The sequence below is a fragment of the Aspergillus novofumigatus genome (genome assembly GCF_002847465.1).
Source record: "Aspergillus novofumigatus IBT 16806 chromosome Unknown P174scaffold_5, whole genome shotgun sequence".
NCBI lineage: Eukaryota > Fungi > Ascomycota > Eurotiomycetes > Eurotiales > Aspergillaceae > Aspergillus > Aspergillus novofumigatus.
In genome coordinates this window covers 1,514,595-1,533,445 of record NW_020194278.1, presented here as the reverse complement: position 1 = coordinate 1,533,445, position 18,851 = coordinate 1,514,595, and the positions used below count along the sequence as shown (strand labels likewise).

The 18,851-nt window shown below is 51.9% G+C and overlaps 7 protein-coding genes across 7 annotated transcripts; 2 read left to right on the top strand and 5 right to left on the bottom strand.

Annotated features, from left to right (window-relative positions):
- Positions 1–74: 74 nt before the first annotated feature.
- Positions 75–4,758, bottom strand: P174DRAFT_442713 (NACHT domain protein). Its single transcript, XM_024827638.1, has 14 exons — positions 4,316–4,758; positions 3,731–4,268; positions 1,533–3,695; positions 1,494–1,511; positions 1,383–1,460; positions 1,323–1,346; positions 1,255–1,298; positions 1,128–1,233; positions 1,060–1,106; positions 1,013–1,029; positions 898–988; positions 759–876; positions 453–737; positions 75–428 (listed from the first exon to the last, which is right to left on the bottom strand). Exons 1-14 carry the CDS (start codon positions 4,600–4,602, stop codon positions 279–281), a joined length of 3,966 nt encoding a protein of 1,321 aa, XP_024681426.1. The 5' UTR covers positions 4,603–4,758; the 3' UTR covers positions 75–278.
- Positions 4,759–5,163: 405 nt separating this feature from the next.
- P174DRAFT_442712 (cytochrome P450) lies at positions 5,164–6,590 on the bottom strand. The gene has a single exon (XM_024827637.1). It carries the CDS (start codon positions 6,583–6,585, stop codon positions 5,275–5,277), a length of 1,311 nt encoding a protein of 436 aa, XP_024681425.1. The 5' UTR covers positions 6,586–6,590; the 3' UTR covers positions 5,164–5,274.
- Positions 6,591–6,847: 257 nt separating this feature from the next.
- On the bottom strand, positions 6,848–8,226 carry P174DRAFT_372610 (endo-1,4-beta-xylanase; the record flags this gene model as incomplete). The annotated part of the gene is made up of 9 exons (XM_024822442.1): positions 6,848–7,003; positions 7,056–7,144; positions 7,223–7,240; positions 7,294–7,382; positions 7,430–7,575; positions 7,626–7,747; positions 7,801–7,849; positions 7,897–7,937; positions 7,992–8,226. The coding sequence occupies 9 exons, from the start codon at positions 8,224–8,226 to the stop codon at positions 6,848–6,850; spliced, it is 945 nt and encodes a 314-aa protein (XP_024681424.1).
- Positions 8,227–8,927: 701 nt separating this feature from the next.
- On the bottom strand, positions 8,928–9,705 carry P174DRAFT_452111 (uncharacterized protein; the record flags this gene model as incomplete). The annotated part of the gene is made up of 2 exons (XM_024829052.1): positions 9,307–9,705; positions 8,928–9,259 (listed from the first exon to the last, which is right to left on the bottom strand). The coding sequence occupies exons 1-2, from the start codon at positions 9,566–9,568 to the stop codon at positions 8,928–8,930; spliced, it is 594 nt and encodes a 197-aa protein (XP_024681423.1). The 5' UTR covers positions 9,569–9,705.
- A 700-nt stretch (positions 9,706–10,405) lies between these two features.
- Positions 10,406–13,966, top strand: P174DRAFT_432200 (uncharacterized protein; the record flags this gene model as incomplete). The annotated part of the gene is made up of 9 exons (XM_024825735.1): positions 10,406–10,582; positions 10,645–10,783; positions 10,972–11,634; positions 11,706–11,914; positions 12,391–12,516; positions 12,763–13,118; positions 13,214–13,323; positions 13,431–13,699; positions 13,727–13,966. The coding sequence occupies 9 exons, from the start codon at positions 10,406–10,408 to the stop codon at positions 13,964–13,966; spliced, it is 2,289 nt and encodes a 762-aa protein (XP_024681422.1).
- Positions 13,967–15,110: 1,144 nt separating this feature from the next.
- Positions 15,111–16,312, top strand: P174DRAFT_391395 (pfkB family carbohydrate kinase superfamily; the record flags this gene model as incomplete). Its single annotated transcript, XM_024823515.1, has 3 exons — positions 15,111–15,222; positions 15,291–15,485; positions 15,542–16,312. The coding sequence occupies 3 exons, from the start codon at positions 15,111–15,113 to the stop codon at positions 16,267–16,269; spliced, it is 1,035 nt and encodes a 344-aa protein (XP_024681421.1). The 3' UTR covers positions 16,270–16,312.
- Positions 16,313–16,991: 679 nt separating this feature from the next.
- On the bottom strand, positions 16,992–17,970 carry P174DRAFT_461335 (uncharacterized protein; the record flags this gene model as incomplete). The annotated part of the gene is made up of 2 exons (XM_024829988.1): positions 16,992–17,781; positions 17,831–17,970. The coding sequence occupies 2 exons, from the start codon at positions 17,968–17,970 to the stop codon at positions 16,992–16,994; spliced, it is 930 nt and encodes a 309-aa protein (XP_024681420.1).
- Between the last annotated feature and the right edge of the window lie 881 nt (positions 17,971–18,851).

Genomic DNA, 18,851 nt, shown 5'->3' with positions numbered 1-18,851 from the left:
GATATACAGCGCACAACTTATGCTGTTGAACATAGGAAGATCCGTGGTATATTACTATAATCTTAACTGGTCTCCTCTAGAGAGATTCATGAAGTCGATTATTGAGTGGGCAGCATGACTATTTGTGCGGAGGCAGTATATCATGAAGAGACTGGAAAGGCTTGTTGGGTCTATAGAGTGAATGGCCTATGCATTGATAGACATGGGCAGACTATGACACTGGAAAACAGCACAGAAAGATGAGACACCGTGTCCAGCCTACTCTCCAACAGTGGAAGTTACCTGAAAAATGTTGCCCACCGAGATCTCTGTGGCTCCGGCAATACTCGCATACACCAGGCCGACAGTCCTCCCTCAAAGGCAAAGTCCGCCGTCTCCCACTTCTCCGACAGCTGATCCTTCCATTCTTCGATCCATGCTGTCCGCCTCTTCCCATCAAGACCGTCAAGGACCATCATCCCCTCAGGCACACGTTCAAAAGCCTGCAGCGGACCGCCGGTATAATAAAACTCGTGCTGAGGGTCGCAGATGCCCGGGGGATGGGACGCACCGTCCTCGGATAGGGCTGACTTGATATCGCGGTAGCACCATTGACACAGCATCATGAACGGGCAACAACAACAAAAGTACCAATGGCAGATCGATCTCATCTCACACTTGCAGTTCGAACACTCGGCGAAATAGTTGATTGTGTACGAGATCCGGCGTTCAAAGACCTCATCATCCGGTACCTGTGTCTCGTCATCGGCAAGATGCACTTGGTTCAGAGATTCGGCGACGCCAGCTTCTGATACGGGGTTGTCTCTCTTCGTTTCCCGCAGATAGTCCCTGTACCAGGCCTTGGTCAAATACAAGGCCCCACTCAGATCTTCATCGCTGTCTGCAGCCGTCAGAAACGTCTGAAAGAGGCTCAGGAAGGCGTCATCATCGTTGAAAGGAACGTCATCCGACAACAGCTCGATACTTTTCTTCACACGTCCGCGGAGAGCTGTCCGGGCGTTTGCGAGATCACCGTGATACCGCAGCCAACTCGAGATGACCAGACAGATATCACTATACTCCGCCTTTTCATCTAATCTCAGAGGGGGCTCGTCGCAGAATGGGATCTCGGGATGGCATAGACACACGGCTGCTAAGCGACTCCGTGACCGCGCCTGAGCCCTTTCCATATCCCAACCAGGGTTGTCGTGTGCGGCAAGCTGGTACCAAGTTTGGATTCCGGCGCTGATCCGGCTGTTTTCGACCATCAGTGACGCGATGGAGTATTTAGCCGCCGCTAGGTCACCTGTTATTTTCCCCTCTGAGGCCTCGAGTCTATCCACAGCCGAGGCAACAAGATCAATAAGCTTCCCATCGTCCCACGTCCGCGCATGGTGGAGGACCCTATATATTATATGGCGTGTCCAAGTCATTGTTGAAGCGAGGAACTCAACCAAACCCTCTTTTTCGGTCCATTGGAACTCCCGAGAATGAGAAGCGGCAAAATCCAACACATCTTGGACACGGTGTGGCTGGTGCAGCTCCAGGAAGACCGACCAGAACGAAGTCAGCGTATACCTGTCTCGATGATCCTCCGTTTGTCCCAGGAATGTTTCCCAGGCCTCATTTGCGGTGACAACAGCTTTGTCGGTCATTTTGGCAAAGTGCTTCATTTGCGCAGTGTTCAGCAGTCTGCCGATAGGATCCTGCCAGGCACGGTCCCAGGAGGCGTCGTGCAACGACTCAGCCAGATCAGAATGTTCTAATGCCTCCTTATACCTTCCGGTCTCGGTACACGCGCGAGCCATGTCTCTGTGAATTGCAGATAGCGCTTGTTTGCTCAGGATAGGGTTTTGGTGATTTTTATCAAGAGAGATCTGGAATTGTTCGAGGGCTGTCTTGAAGTTATTATGCAGGAGGAGCGCCTGAGCCACTCGAGCATGCCAGACGGGCGTCTTCTCGAAACGCTGCATCTCGGCGACCTGCATGATCTCGACTGTCCTCAAGGCTATGCGTACTACCCCTGCTAACTTCCCCTCGGAGGTCGGGAATTCGGTGCCTGCCATCTGAGCGTACACAAATATCATGACGGAGATACCTTCCGGTAATCCGTCTTCCTCTTCGATATCTTTCGGAGCCAGCCAAAGTCGAGAGAAAGACTCTGCCAAACGAGAGAAAAGAACCGTAAAAGGACAGGCATCGCTTGCCACCGTCGAAGATCGAGCGCAATCCTGCAGAATCTGTCTCGTATCTGGGGAGAGCCAATTCAGGACCAGCTCCGCCCTCTGGTTCGCCGTATCACGTTTCTGGGTATTCCACCAGTAACAAGCGATCTCTGTTGCGCGAGAGGACATATATTGGTTGTATGTGGCAACATAGGTTACGCGGTATTGTTCAATGAGCCAGTGCTGGGGGTTGAGTACCGGCTCGTCGGTGAGGAGAGCGGCAAGAAGAGTTGCTATTTCTTCTCGATTTGCTGCCTTTTCTGGATTTGCACGCTCCAGATGCAGCGGTAGGAATTTCTGAGCATAACTGCTGACTTGTTCTAGCAACCTCTCTGATTTGGGTGCATTTCTTCTTTGGAGAGCATAGAGTAGGACAAATACAAAGGACGCCTCCGCTTGTCCAGGGTCGACCTGGATGGGTCCAGCCTCCACGGATGTGCTGAAGAATTCATAAAAAGAACTATGGCGCAGAGTTACAATGACTGCGTCTTTCTCTACTTCATCTCCATCATCGTCTACTTCTTCCACCGCGGAACGGAGCGAAAACAGGGATGAGTATACCGTGCGAAGATCATCCTCAAGATTCAGGACCTCCTCTTCAAGGATGACTTCTAAGATAAGGTCGAGTTGGTCCACCGTCAGCGGCTTCTGAGCCATCGTCACAAATGAGAGTAAAAGGTTGAGCTGTTGAATCTGCGTCGTTGCTTCCCCGGATGATCCTTCATCATCGGAAAACTCGGTCGACATTGCATCCGAGGCCGACAACTCTCTAGCCAAACGCTGCAGCTCTGCATGCAGCATTGCGCTGATTCCTCGGGGCATCGTCCGGACCACCTTCCGAATCTGCTCCTTGGACCGGCAGCGCAGAACAGATTTGATGACAAGGTTAGCCCATTCCCAGAGGCCTTCCGCTTGCCCGCATATATCCTGGACAACCTCGTCTAGGAAGTCTGGATAGCCGCGAAACAACTTCGTCTTCTGCAGCTTCTGAGAGACATATCCGTGAAGGTCGTCCTTGTTCTGGTTATTGGTGATTTCAATCTCCGGTATCCATCCGAGGGAGTGTTCGTCGAGAATGCCGCGCACTGAATCCCTGCCCAGAAGTACGACTCGGATTGGTGCGGTCGGGTTCGTCTGGTCCTCTGTCGCATACGTGCTCTCGAGCAGACTGAAAAGGATTTCTTGCTCCTCTGGATCGGCCTCGTCGATACCGTCAATGATAAAGCACGTTCCGGCGTCCGGTGCAGACTTGACGAAGTAGTCAAGCAAGAGTTTCCTCCAGACAACGTAGCTGTTGGCTGGGTCTTCTTTCAGACAGAAATCCTCTGCATGCGCCGCAAACCTCGATTGCTGGACGACCACTTGCCATGCCAGGGTCCGCAGCGCTTTGTTGAAGGAGCGTAGGTCGACATCGTTATTCTTGAAGAAGAAAGAGGCGACGTTGGAAGCAGATGGAGCGGATGGGTCTGCCGCCGCGAGATCACTGATGATCTTCGACGCCAGGTAGGATTTGCCCACACCAGGACCCCGTGAATCCAGAGTAAAGGCTCGGCACTCTGCCACCAGGACCGGATTCTGTCTTCAATCCAGCTGCCCGATCCAGGTATGCGATTCTCGTTGATCGAGGAGAAGACGCGGCCGGATGCAGAGACGGGATCTAATGCTTTCTTCACTGTATCCAGTCTCTCGCGCTCGTTCCTGTTATCATCTCGCTCGAGTAACTCCGCGGTGTTTCTGAGCGCCTGGTGAGTGAGATCGAGCCCATGAGCAGAGACCATCTTGTGTTCCTGGCTCGTCAACTCCTCCAGCTCGCCCAGGAGCGAACTAATCGACGTATCCTCAACCAGGACATTCTTTGTCCATTTTGTAAGTCTTGCTCTGAGCGACCCCCGACTTAGCAATTTCTGCGACGCCGCGCAGACACGAAGGAAATTGACCAAAACTTTGACAATAATGGTCTTCATCCCTTCACTGAGAGGAACTCCCTTGTACGAGTCCAGCCGGAGAGCAAAATGACCAAGTTTGTGAAACAAGTCAGTGAGCATGTCGAACGATTCACTGACTCTGCGAGCCCCCGAATCAGAAGCATCATGGCGCCCATGATAGAAGACGCTGGAGGAAAAGCCGCGGAGGCTGCACCCGCGAGCAGGTCGCCCCAGTTCTCAAAGGGCGCCAGGATCATCTGCATAGCATGCAAGAGCGGTCGTTTCTTCATTCGAAAGTCCTCGAAATGGTCCTTCTCTGCGTCTAGCTGACGCGACAGATCCTCGGGACCGTGGATCTTGGGGAAGTCGCCATCGCTAGGCGAGATCCCCGTTGCTTTAGCATAGTCGTCACAGGCAGATCGCCAGAGTGTGGACAGCCTGTCATCCAAAGAATCACTTGTCGTTCGAGTCATTATAGTTAGGCGCGCAGTCAGGAGGGGCAGTGAGGTTGTAAGCTCGTGTTTTGACGGAGTCTGACATGATGCCCCTCTTTCATGCAGTAAGCTTCCTTTTCTGGATTAGCTCGTATACATGGTAGTATACCCGTTTATAGCAGCTTCAATATTGCCATTTTGGTCATCTGTGCCTCTATCTAAATGGAAACCTGTTCTCCTACACCCGCGTTTTCCACTGTAGTTGCAAAAATCACCGGTCGGGTACTACCACAGCACCGTTTTTCTGTGTTCTGCACAGTAGCATTGAACTATAATGATCGATCTACACCTTAGCTCTACTTCCTCCGGGTAAAAGTCAAATGCAACGGCCCCATATACAGTACAAAGTTATCCTGTGCCTGCTGCTCAAATGCGCGCCCATCCTCCCACGGGGCAAATCCCACATCAAATGTCGTTATCAGTTTGGCGATTGTAGTACGCATGTTTAGCAACGCCAGTGGTCGGCCGACACAACTATACGGACCTACTGCAGTCAGCACTCAGTATAAGAATTACAGGCAGATACATACCCAGGCTAAACGGCGCAAAGGCCGAGCGATCCTTGATTAGATCGGGGTACTTGTACCATCGCTCGGGGATAAACTCGTCCGGCCGCGCATAGCATAGTTCAGCTGCGAATGTGATATACAATTAGCAATTAGCATCTCCTCCTATATCCCACAGCAGACAAGTCTTACATCTTCCCATGGCATACTGCGGACAATATACTGTCATCTCCCCGGGGATATGCACCCCCTCCACCTGGATTCCCTTGGGGGGAGTCTTCCGCTGCAACCCCGACGGCACAGCCGGATACATCCTCATGGCCTCATTAATCACGCCGTTCAGATGCTCCAACTGCGCAATATCAGCCCCACGCACCTCCCCCTTGTCGTCGACAAACGGCTCAACCTCCTCCTGCAGTTTGCGCAGCTGCTCCGGATGCCGCGCAAGCTCGTACAGAACCCCACAAAGCGATACAGCAGACGTATCGCTGCCCCCAACGACGATCAGCCGCGAGTCGCCGTCGAGCATCAGTTTCTCCTCTGGAGTGGGCTCCCGCCCCTTTAGCGGGGCGAGCAGCGAGGCGCTGATGTCGGGTATCTGCAGGTCCATGTGCATGCGGGCTTCGAGCCTCTCGCTGCAAAACGACAGAAAACGCCACCAGTCGCGCGTCAGCCAGGGGATTTTGAGCAGGATGAGGTGCAGCCACGGCGGGATGAAGAGGCCGATGTTGCTCAGGGCGGCGTTTAGGAGGGTGATGCCCGGGTGTTCGTGGCCAGTGGTGAGGCAGTCGAAGCTGCGGCTGAAGGAGAGGTCGCCCATGACGTCGAATGTGTATAGGTAGATCCACTTGCGGATGTCGACGGCCTGGAGGGTGGTGAGTTGGGCAATGAGCTGCTGCTGGTAGGTTTTGACGCGCTGCTCGTAGCCGCGGACTATCTTGTCGCTGAAGGCGGGGGTCCAGGTTCGGCGGCGGGCGTGGTGCTCTTTGGCGTCGCGGCAGTTTTGCAGGGGGCGGGAAGGGTGGGTCAGGTCGTACCAGGGGGCTTTTGTGCAGGAGGATTGGGAGCCGTAGATGGCGGGGATGGCGGATGGGTAGATGATGGAGAGGTCTGAGGGGCCGGTGCGCACGATTGGGCCATATTGGCTGTGTAGCGCCTGGAGGGTAAGATATGCTTTGTGCTTTGGGTTGATGTACCAGAGACCTGAGACGCGGGCGAGGAGAGGACCGGGGAAAGAGCGCAGGGGGTGGAGGAAGAGACGGTATACTAGGATGCTGCTATAAAGGCTGGCGAGATACACCAGGATATAGCTGTAGTGGAAGATTACCGTGACAGCGGTGGTGGAAATAACAAAGAGAACGAGGTAGATATGGCTGTAGAGCTGATGCTCGCCACGTCGAAAGTAAAGGACATGGCTGAGGATGCCGGCAATAGCGATGAGAACGTATGGATCCATTGTCTGTTGCTACAGCTGGAATCTGGAGTGAGCACGAATCGATATTTATAACCAGCGATACAGCTGACGTTAACATGCCGATCCAGACTGAGTGTCTGTTACAGCCAATGCGCTTGCATACTGCTGACAGCGCTTAGATACTGATTGGAATTGGCCCGTCACAGTGCATCCGTTTATGCAAGGGATGATTCAATTGTCACACAGCGCATCATATGTACAACCTCCCCACATAATGCCAGATCATAGAGCACACAATGCCAGATTATAGAGCAGCAAGGATGGCATTGTACGCCGCCTTGGGCTGGTAGTTGCTATTGAACAACAGCGGAGACGAGCTGGAGCGCCACGAGTCCTTGTCCGACACCCCCCAGACGGTAATTCCCACACACTTCGGGACACCCAAGCATGCATTGACAACCTGTTGTTTTATTAGTGTCGGTTACCCTGCAAATAGCGATCAAGCGACATACATTGACGTAATCCTGGGAGCTAGCACCCGCGATATCCAGCTCAGTAATCGCGACCTCAGAGACACCGGAGGAGGCAAGGGCAGTCAATGCTGTACACGGGGGTCAGCGTTACATAGACAAACCAAGGAAGGAGACTTATCCTTTGACGCTAGAGGAACCACCCGCACCAAGGTGGGTTTGAGAGCCTTCAGGGAGAGTCAGCATACATCATCACACACAGCTCACGACATAAACTCACCGATTCCATCGATAGGAATGCCCGCAGCCAACCACTTCTTGACATGGCTCACCATCCCCTGTGTTTTGGCATAGCTAGCTGAGTCGAGGCTTTGACGGTCAGATACAGCACACGTCCAGCAAAACCAAAAGCTTACTTGTAATCGTTGATGTACAGCTTCGCAGAGGGATCCACAGAGCGCGCCGTCTGGAAGGCAATCCGCACAAAGTCCTCGCCCAGCACCCGGGAGAAAACGCTGTCGCGGAGGGAGCCGTCCTCGTTGAAGATTTCGTTGACGACGTCCTTTACATTATTAGCTGGGCTGAGCCAATGTTGGATAGATGGCAACTTACCCAGGCGTAGATCTGCCCCTTGTACCGGGTCATGATGGTGGTGATGTGGTTCTTCAGCACCGAGGTCAGGGTGTTTTTGTCGCTGATAGCCGACACCCAGGACGGGAGTTGGGAGTGCCAGACTACGCTGTCAGCTTAACTGTATCCTTGAGATGCCGTTAGGTCGAATGAATACCTAAGGTGTGTCCGCGGACCTTTTTCCCATTCTGCTTGGCATAGTTCACCTATTGTCCTTTAGTATATACTCGACACAGATGAGCAAATTGCATACCAAGGAATCAGCACCAGCGAAGTTGAAACTTCCTCGCGATGCTAACCGAACAGTTATGTCAATAAGTTATGCCAACCAGGGTGACAGAGACCTACGCTCAGTAGCATCCCACTTCATGCTATTCTCCGGCGTCAACTGGCCAAAGTCTTTGCGCACAATGGCCTCATTCTGCGAGTTTTGGAGCAGACGTTGGTCACTGGCGGTGCCAAAGTACTTCTTGCCATGGGATGTAAAACCCTGGTTGAGGCTGGTTGCCTGGCGTTCGATCACGGCCGCCGAGACCAGGGAGGCAAAGAGAATGCTGCTGATGAGCTTGCTGAGGACGACCATTTTGGATTTGATAGAGTTGAATCAGATTATTGTTTGAGGAGGTATCGCTGAGTGAAGTCTCCTGAGAGCAGTATTTATAGTTGAAAGTCCTGCCAGAAGTCCAGATACTCCTCAGGGTCCAGGCTATGTCGTTTAGGCTATATTCAGTTCCACCATTCAGTCCAATCACTATATCCGAGGGCATGTTGCAGAATGTTGTCACTCTGCGACTGGGCTAGTTTCAGCCAAGTTTTGCTTTAATATCCGCTTGCCGATCCCCCGCCGGTACTAGGGTCCTATATGACACGCCGATGGCAATTGATGGCCAGTCATTTCGCTGCTTGAAGAGTTCAGCCGGAGACTAATATTCCTCCGCCTATACAGATGAAGCCGTTGCCCCTTTTGTCACGGCTATTCTCCTAATGACCATCATGCCAGCTACTGGTAATCCATCCCGGATCCACCACGGCCGCCATCTGCACTCCTACAGACACCATCACAACCATCAGTATCAGAAGAGAGCCTGGAAGGTGACAGGATGCAACTAACCAGTCCTCTGACTCGCATCCTTGCCGAACCATATCACTCAACCCCAACACTCATTCGGACTGGAAAGCAACGACCCCAGATCACCCACAGGAAATTATCCACCGTCGTCTGCAGAAACAAACAAGCATATCGTTTGCATCCGCATATAGCCTATACCCCGTATTTACAAGGGGCTACTCCGGATATGCCCATGGTCTGCAGGCCCGTGCATCGCCACATGCCCGTCGGGCTTGCACGACAGGCATATCCGAATAGCCTGTATGAACCCTGCCAGCTGTTCCGTATCCGCTACTCTGCGCGAATGAGACACAGATGTGGACGGTTTGCCTTCCTTGCGGGGGTGGAGGGATCCCGTACAGCCTGTTCAACACACCACCGCGCCGTCGTAGCCACTGTTGCTGATGTAGGGAGGTCACCTTGCTGCAGGCGCTATTGCCTGAGATGTTGCGGTCTGTCGGAATGTATGCGTGCGCCATGGGTGGTGATGAAGGTGATGTTGCCGTGGCTAGCGAATTGGGTAAGCTGATTATGCAGCTACCATGACGTTTGAACCGACGCTTGTATCCGTCTTGCCGACTGTGGGGTACATCTTGCAATTGGCGCGGCTGGAACCAAGCAGACCAGTGCAGAAGAGCTCATGCTGCATTGCAAGCTCTGTATACTTGTTGTCGTTGATGCGGTCAAACGGCCCGACGGACGGATCTCCTGACCGGATGAGCGTCGTCAGATCCGCGGCTGAGGGACATTGATGAACTGCCTCCACTTTGGATGAGATAATCGATTTGCAATCCCACATTGGGAAGGCCATGTACATGAGTTCCCTCGTGGCTATCGATCTATATCCACATCATATCGTGGTCAAAGTGCAACAGCTATGGAAGGGAATCGAGCGGGATACATGCAAGGAACTTCAGTCTGTTCTGATGCAGACACTGGAACTGCTTCTGAGACACCCAACTCCGTTCAGATAAGAACAAAGGAGGCAATAGATTTACTCATGCTTTAGCTGTGAATACATTCTACCTTCTCAGTCCTCAATCTTGTTGGGAAGAAGACCCATTCACGGAAGAGTTAAATGATCATTCACTTCCTGCCCTTAAACCCAGCACTAGAATTCAGGTATGCGGGCAGTGATATAAGAGTAAATTCACTAAAGATATTTCAACTGCTTCTCTCCTGGGCCCTTCGCAGATTCTCTCTCCTCCCATCTTCTATCAACCTCTTCAACATGCACTTTTATCTTCCTTCTTATAAGGACCTTTAAGTAAATACCGATCAAACGGCTAGCGGACTTCGACATACTCCGGAGATTGAAAACATATGAAAATGCCAGTCATTACCTAGTCTTTATGTTAAAAGACCTTACCCAGCGTGTGGCAGGCTCCTACAGACAAAGGTCAGTATACGTCAACCATGTCCTCTTCAACTTATTCTTCGCCCTAAACAACGCAAACAATTCCTGTTTGCTTAGAGTTTATCAGAAGCAAACTTGGCCCTTTGTCTTACTCTGATTTAAAAGCGTCTTATGGTCCACCCAGTCTGACTTACCTTATAAGCCAGGCCGTTGCAGAAAAATCTACCCTCCATATTGAGTACGACAGACGGTTTGAGAAGCTCCTAGCTGAGAAGCCAAAGGCCGCAGGCAGGCCGGATGCGTTTCCTATGTCATCTGTCATTCAGCCTGCCTCTCAACAACAACAACAACTACTACTACCGTGCGGCGGACGAAGAGGCAGACACGATCGCTGCTGCTATCGCAAAAAGTGACAACCGTAGCGACGGGGCGGGCATTTCCGCGGCGGCCCTGCCATCTTCTCCCACTCTCTCTGTGAGTCTTCCTTTCTTGTCTCTGGCGTGTCGCCGTCGTGTCTGCCGTGTTAACCAGGTAAGTCGTCGTCTGAGGATCCAATTGCTCCCATTTCGCGCCGTCATCGCGTGGCTGCGTCTGAGTTGTCTTCCGCCAAGGGCGAGGGCCCTGCGTTGGGGTCTCTCAACAGTCTGCCGTTCGCCACCATGTCTTGTGAGACTAGTCCGTCTGCCGCTGCTAGTTCGCCCAGCGCCGCCAGCCCCCATCCCGCCAGCTAGCCGGTGGCGAGACTCCTGCGTGAGGGTGGCTCGCTGAGTCCTGTTCCGCCCCTTGGGGTGCTTCCTCCGTTGTCCTCCCCGCTCGCCGGCGCTGAGCCCGTGCCCTCCGCCCCCTGCTAACGGTGTTTGAAGGATGCCCTCCGTCAGGGTCAGGTGTGCGCCTGCGTTCGGGACGCGGTGTATCGCAAGTGCAAGCGCTGTCAGCGACTGAAGAAGAAGTGCCTCCAGGTCCCTCTGCAGGTTCGCCGTCGGGCCGCCACTTGGGCCGCGACGGAACCTGCAGACCGGGACTCGGAGGGGTCGAGGGGTTCATTGCCGAGCTGGAAGCCATCGCCTCCTATCTGGAGGAGAACGAGGTCGTGCACGTCATGCGGTCCCTCAACCGCAACGTTCAGAATGGCCCTGCTTATCAGGGACCATCTCAACATCCTGACGTTCAGGATGATAGGCCCGACTCTGAAGACAATCGTTTGCAAACTACAGTGCCCAGTGGTGTCTCCACTCAGGTCAATTATGTCACTCCTAATCCCATTGACCAAGGAACTACTTCTCTTGCTGGACAAGAGATCAGATCAGTAAGTGGCACCAAATGGTGCTCTTCAGCCTCGGATGATACTGAGGACATCAATTCAAAAAGAGGATTAAGCGCCTCATCTCTGAATCCTCTAACAAAGAGGACCAAGGTTCAGGAAGCCGGCAAGCGCACAAATATTGTCCCACCAAAAAGACGTGGCTCGGTCCTAAGTGTCAAGGATACTGAGGATGATGATGAGGACAACAAGTCCATAGGTTCAGGTACAGTAACCCCACCAAGAGGACGGTTACCAGCCTCGAATGGTATAAAAGCAACTTTGCAAAAGATACAGTGATACCGAGTACCCCTTCTCCCAGGATCGACATGAAATCGGGAAATCTGGCTTACCTGGCCATCATGTGGTGCATCCTATGTCGACTACCTGGAAAGCCCGCCTCTGGAAATGTTTCTCTGAGGATGAAAGAGTTTGGCACCACTATTTATCATCGCATCAAGCCTGGATATCACGACCGTTTTTCCATCGGTTCCGTGTCGCTCAGAGTATGCGGGCATTTGGAGGATACCCTCCTTCAACACTCTAGGATGACAAAACCATCCAGAGATCCCATGAGCGATGGGCTTTATCGGTGATAGGGACCAACCGAATGTCACTCTCAGCCGGGCGTAAGCACACAGCGTTTTCTGGGCGTGTTCCTCGATGGCGCATCCATTGTCGAAGCTCCTTCTAATTCAAATCGATAATCAACTTCTTGCCCTCTCCCCCGACGACCGCATTTCGGTTTTGCGGACACTCCTTCGTATTTACTCCCCGATCTTTCGTTATGCCCAATATTCCGGAGCGTGCCGGCACCCTCAAGGCTGCGGAAGGTGAGGTCGATCATGAACTGACAGCCTCTCAGAAGTCTTGCGCAATGCTTTTGGATCCGGTTCGGGAAATTGATTGGACTGTCAAGAACGTAAAGGTCCTAGAGAAGCCATTGAAATCGCAAGTTAATCGAGATGCATATATTTTGCAGCGTCGCGGAGTCGAACAGGAAGACGCGTGTACCTTTTTGCGAAAGTGGTCGAGGGTCTTCGGTTCTTGCGTTGCAGCTCCGGACGTGACTACCGATCAGACTGGGAACAGCGTCCTCTCTTCGCGGGTTCCTGTGCCAATTGCGTTTGGCACGGGAAGGCTGCGAAATGTTCTTTTTACCTCGGTCGAAACGGTACTTGGAAGGCAGACCTTGATCTGTAACATCCCCGTTCCCCTTTTCGTTCTTTTTGTATTCTTCTCTAACTGGTGTTTTGGTCGTTATTGGGAACTTGGAGGTCTGGAATTCCGAGGATACCAAGGCCATTCATGATAACACTGTCAATCGGAACAAGTTTCTCTTGGATCTGCTCAGGGACGTCACTCAAAAGGCTCATACCGTGACCCGGCACGACGCAACTACAGTGGAAGAACTCAATCCGTCCAGCCAGACGCTCTACTTGTCGCATATTGGCGATACCCTGATCCGATGCCCCAGATTACCGGGCCCGATCCCCAACCAGTGAAGGTTGGAATGACGATCCACTGTAGCTTAGTCGAAGAGACTGGCTGCTCTATCGTTTACGGTTTTAAGCCAGTGTACATCCGCAGATTAACAACCAAGCTCTACAAGATAGCCGCTGTTAAAGGAAGGACACTAAAGATTGAAAATGGAGATTTGACTCCAACTATTCTACCGATAAGCAACCGTTGCAACGCAATGCCACACAGGTACTAGTGAGTCTCCACCTCTCTTTATAAAAGATCTATTCTTGAAACACGCGCCCATCCTTCAAGTCAGCATGTTATGCCTGGTTGGTGCAGAGATACAAAGAATGGCTAAGGATATCAGCAGTTGTGAGGTCAAAGGCTGCCCGGACAGCTGGAAACAAAGCATTTCGTGATTTAGGCCAGGTACCGCCACTCTTGGTCCCAGGTGAGTCGTTCTCTTTATTCTAATCTGGTCAACTGCTTGGGTTCCTCTGAAATATGCTCTATAAAGCCTCGATGGATTCAACTGATTCTAACTACTTCCTTCATTAGGAACTGCTTTGGACCAGGCAGACAAATACAGTGCAGTACACGAATTCGACACAAGAACCACCATGAGGGTATCAGACATCCGGAACCTTTTCAAGGCAAAGTCCAAAGATCAGGCAATATTTAGGGACCTGCTAAAGGAAATCCTTCAATCAAAGCCGATCTACACTGAGCAGATAATAACCCCGACTGTTAAGCAGGAAATTCAAGACGACATCAACCATTATGTCCACCGCATGCCACAATGCATCAAGGCTAAGTATGACGACGATGTTAATGAGATGGTTTTTATGCTCTAGGAACTTGCTATCAGTGTCAAGAATGCCATGAAGAAGGACAGGAGGACACCCACCCCAGGCAGGAGTCAAACTCCCCAGACTGGAGGGCATTCATCAGAGCCAGCAGTGACGCCAGGTCCTTTGCAAGCAACCCAACCACAGATGCTCACACAATTCGCCTTAGATACATATGACCAAGCACATGTCCAATGGCAAGAAGCTATTGAAGACTATACGGCATACCTCGACAAAGGACGCTGAAGACCTTCGGACTCGTTCAGAAATGGAACGAACGGCCTAACCAATGCAGGTGCCTGTCAGCCTGCCAGACGATCCTCCGAATATCGGATTGCAGGGCATGACAAACGAGGAGACCAGGGAGGTCCTGGCTTAGTCCGACAGTGCGTTGAATCCAGTGGTATTTACTATCGATGTACTTGAGGAGGTGCTCTTTACGCAAACCGGTCTGAGGATAAACTTATCGACATCGGTGTAAGAACAATGTTTTCTTTTGCTCTGTGGCTTAATGTTAGTGTGCTAATATTCTATCGCAGCTTTTCATGGGTTCACGGGTCAATATACCCATTCTTCCAAGGAGCCGGACCTGTATTTGCATCCAGGCGCACGCCCCTTGCCTCTACCCATAGTCGAAAGTGGCTGGTGCGAGTTATTCGACCTGAGTGCCACGGACCGTTCAGCACTCTCGTCAAAGATTTCGAGTTGAGTATGACCCAGACTATGAGGTGCCAAGCCATGTCTTCTCCGCTCCATAGCGCTCTGGACGAATGCATATGGCGATCTTTGATGGAGGCCACTCTTACCGTCCTGACTCCTACTGAGGCCAGGTGCATTGAGGCAGTCCAAAAATGCCGTCATCTGTCTCGAACAAATGCTATAGTGCTCCAAGTCCGTGGAGAAGAGGGTAGCGAGCCTTGCTCGCACTGTGCGAATCACACCGAAATATATCCCAATGTTAATTATGCTTTTCACCAGATATGCGTTCCAAGGCTCTCATGGTCTCACCTATCATGAGTGGGCGCAGGACAGCAGCCGAGAGTACTGCCAATGGTAACTCTAACAATTCTACCAGCTTAAGTATCTTACAGCATATATTTATAAGCATTCTAGAAACTACAGCTATAGCCAGGCTATAAGTTGTGGCGAGCTGATTCTATTAAGGTCCAGGGGCTTAGGGTTTACTTCTTAGATGAGAAGTCAGGTGACCGAGTTACGCCAAATCTTGTCATTGTCCTCATGTGATCGCGACACACTTCTAGTTCTGGATGATCGTAAGGCGAATACAATTCTGTCAATAATCCTGAAATCTCAATCGTTGATAAGAACAGACTAGATACCTACTTTCATAAAAGTGGTGCTTAATATGTGATTGATCGCAACTTCAATCATGAACACATCCAGCATCACCTTCACAAGCCTCGGCTTGGTGGTCCTCGACGAGATCCGCTTCCCCAACCAGGAGCCATTACTCGATATTCTGGGCGGTTCCGGTGCCTATGGTTGGTCTTATTCTGGCGTTCAGCCGATCGCGATGTACAACGTGTCGATGGGCTGATCCGTGGTGCAGCCACGCTCGGCGCTCGATTATTCCTCCCCCATCCGCTGAGCCATACCTTGGGCTGGATGATCCATACAGGAAATGATTTTCCGGAGCTCATGATGGACAGCCTGAGAAGCTGGGATGCAACGTTGATTATACAACGGGAAGCGGATAAGCCGTCAACTAGGGGTTTACTGGAGTATGAGGATACTACGTTTGGACGTGCGAATATTCCGTCCTGATTCATTCATCAGAAGAACAAGAACTAATTAACCCAGCGAAACACTTCACATACACCACACCCATCCTTCCAGTCCACGACCACAACTTAAGCAACAACCCCCTCCTAACCGCAAAAGCATACCACTACCTCGAAACCCCGCAAGACATGCAAACCCGTCTCTCAACCCTCCTATCTCTCAGAAAAGAAGCAGGCGCACCAGATCGCCCTTTCATAATCTGGGAACCAGCCCCCTACGCCTGCAAACCCGAGAACCTGCAGCCCTGCCTAGCCGCCGCACAGCACGTCGACGTGCTCTCCCCAAACCACCTCGAGCTCGCCGCGCTCTTCGGCGAATCGCCCGCAAAAGCTCACGACAAAGCCACGATTGAGGCCTTGGCGCATAGGATCCTAGGCTCCGGCGTCGGGCTAGACGGGAAAGGCACCGTCGTCGTCCGTGCAGGCGAGAACGGGAGCGTCGTTGTATCTCGCGATCTGCCTGCCACGTGGCTGCCACCGTTCTATACCACTGGACCAGACGGGGAACAGCATGCAAAGGTTGTTGATCCGACCGGGGCGGGGAATGCGTTTTTGGGGGCGTATGCGGTTGGGTATCTACGTACTGGGAGTGCAGTTGAGGCCGCTTGCTATGGGACTGTGGGGGGTTCGTTTGCGCTGGAGCAGGTGGGGATGCCGGAGCTGGTTTCCGGTGAGGATGGGGAGGTGTGGAATGGTGAGGATGTTTTCGAGAGGTTGCGTGAGTATAGGGAGGCGGTTGGACTTTGAGCCTAGGTTTTGAGGCTGTGGCATTTGCATTTCGCGTAGTTCTGGCTGCGACGGAGGCCTCGGTATAAGGCTCTGCAAGCCATTTGAGATATCAGACGTATAACGAACTACTGTGCCTCTGCAGGTTGAAGCCTGATGTCCTATGATTAATGTGTTAAGTGTAAAACTACTATATCTTCATTATCGGGTTATTGTTCAAGTTAACATATGAAACTCTATTCAAGGTCTAGCTAGCCTGAACGCCTGGGTATATGACAGTCAAAGATCGTCGTACTGGACCCCGCTATCGACTCGTCTACTGAATGTGGGGTCCCGCAGTTTGCCTTGGAAGCATCGAAGAGCACAACAGGTGACATATACTCGGAGTATGTCGAAGGAACCTGGTATATGCATACAAGCCTGGTGAATAAATGGTCATTGGCTCGTTGGTGTGGTTCGAGTTGAATCCTTCCTTCAGCGTGTATAGCACCCGGTCATGGCATGCCGGTTTCGCTCGAGACTGTTTTCCCGAAAACCAATCTCAGAGAGCTGCCGGATGAGATGAGATGCGCGATTACTTCCCTCACAGGATTCGGCCGGCCCGGTGATATGCGGCGGTGGAGCCCGCCCAATACAGGTCCGCGGTCCGCTAGGGTTAGGGTTGCCCGCCCCATATATCATGTGACTTGACCACTGATATTCTTGATGAACATTTATCTGAAATGAACAATGCATGGCATAATTCATGATTCAGCCGGTAGTCGGTCGAGCTGTCCGTGTAAAAAGGCTCTGCCTTCTGTGTTTGCGAAGCCTCCAATCCCAAATGCCGGAATAATCCGGCACATGCGCGTCAACGACGCCCCAATCCAGTCCCGACTGACGCGTGTGAACCGCTCCTTGGCGGGTAATTGCGTCGGCCGGTTGTACAGGTCCAGCCCGAGTAGATGGATCGGGGTACTGATCAATTGAATCGACGCGGGGACTGCGAGCTGCGCTATGAGGATTTTGAGATTCTCGTTGGAGGCGACAGAGTCCGGGATTGAGGCGGAGACTAAAGGCGGGAGATTGAAGGAGCCGAAGATGGTGAGCGCGTCGCGGATGAGAAAGGCGGAGTAGGTGGCCAGTTGAAAGGAGCGGGTGACGGTGCGGATTTTGGGCTGTGAGGTGGGTGTTGATGCTGCTCCGGATTGGGGGTTTGTTGTCTTTGTTGCAGATTCAGGTGTGGTAGTGGTCGTCTTGTGACCGAATAGTTGAGCGAACTTGACATCTTTCCAAATGCCTACGGACGAGTTCACCACAAAGGTGGAGAGGAAGGTGGTCGTGCCTGCGATGGCATGGTCGACGGCGGGGTAGACCTTGTTGAGGATGGTTTCCGTAGCATTGGCCGTTGCAAATGTCGCTGTGTATAGAGACCACACCAGCAGACTTGGTCGCGATGTGAGGAAAGTCGCAGGTTGAGTGATAGAAAGCCAGAGATGTCGGCGAAAGGCAGGCAAGAGAGGTTGATTGTAGGATGACTTTTCCACCACCAGCCTGGTGCTGTTAGTATCAACCAGGGGCATGAGCCAGGCTGGAGACTAACCGGTCGAGGATCATGACAGCTGGAGTCACTAATGTCGCTGAGCCTGCAGCAACTAGAACATCCGCCGCCAGGTACTCGGCGAGCCTATTGCGTTGGCCACCAAATGACCAGGAGTGGCGGATGGGAAAGTCTTGGTCCATGGTGCTCAAACCACAGTCATAGAGTCAGGCGGTCTCAAGTCTAAAATAAGGAATAAATATGCAAAGATGGTAAACGCTTCTGGCTATGCAATGCTACAGCGGTTGTTAGACGAGCAGTGGTAGACCCATGTCGACGGACACGCGACACTCACAGTGATCAACGCTAACGAGACGAGACGAGACGAGACAAAAGAATGACGGTGTGACCTTCTCAAGCAGGAGTCAAGAACGAAGACAACCACCGATATAAGAGACAAAAGCCAACCATGCCAACTGTCACCGCACAATTCATACTACCGGATATGGATCATTTCGGCGGTTGCGGCCAATCAAACACCCACCGGGCCGGGAGCCCGGGTACAGTCGGTGATTTTGGTGAATCTCTGCTGATAGGAAAAGGGAGAAGCAATGCCGAGTCCATCGGGGACAAGGATTAAGGACCATCATTGGAAGAGCCATGCTGGAAAGTGGATCGGATTAGCAATAGTTTCATCTGTGAGTGTACCTTAAACCGCCAGGGACCATCCAAATTGCGCGGTTCTAGAAGACTGGATGATCGGCATCCGGGCTTTATCTTAGGTAGAATTCAGGCACGCAATCTATCCAGCCGACGATTGATTACGGTGGAGTTGCCCTAATGAGTGTACCCTGTGCCCTATTGCCTCTTTTGGAAATGTACCCCGCCACCTCAGTCAAGCAAGTTATGAATGAGTATTCTTCTATTGTTCTCATTATTTTCTGGCCTCAGATGCGTTGAACCAATGATGGCATAAGCAACAATTTATTCTCATGTCGGACGAGGCTGAAGGTCTGGCTACTTCTACTGGGAATGGGGGATCAAGGAAGCTCGCGTGGTATTACCAGATGCAGCTCGACATAGT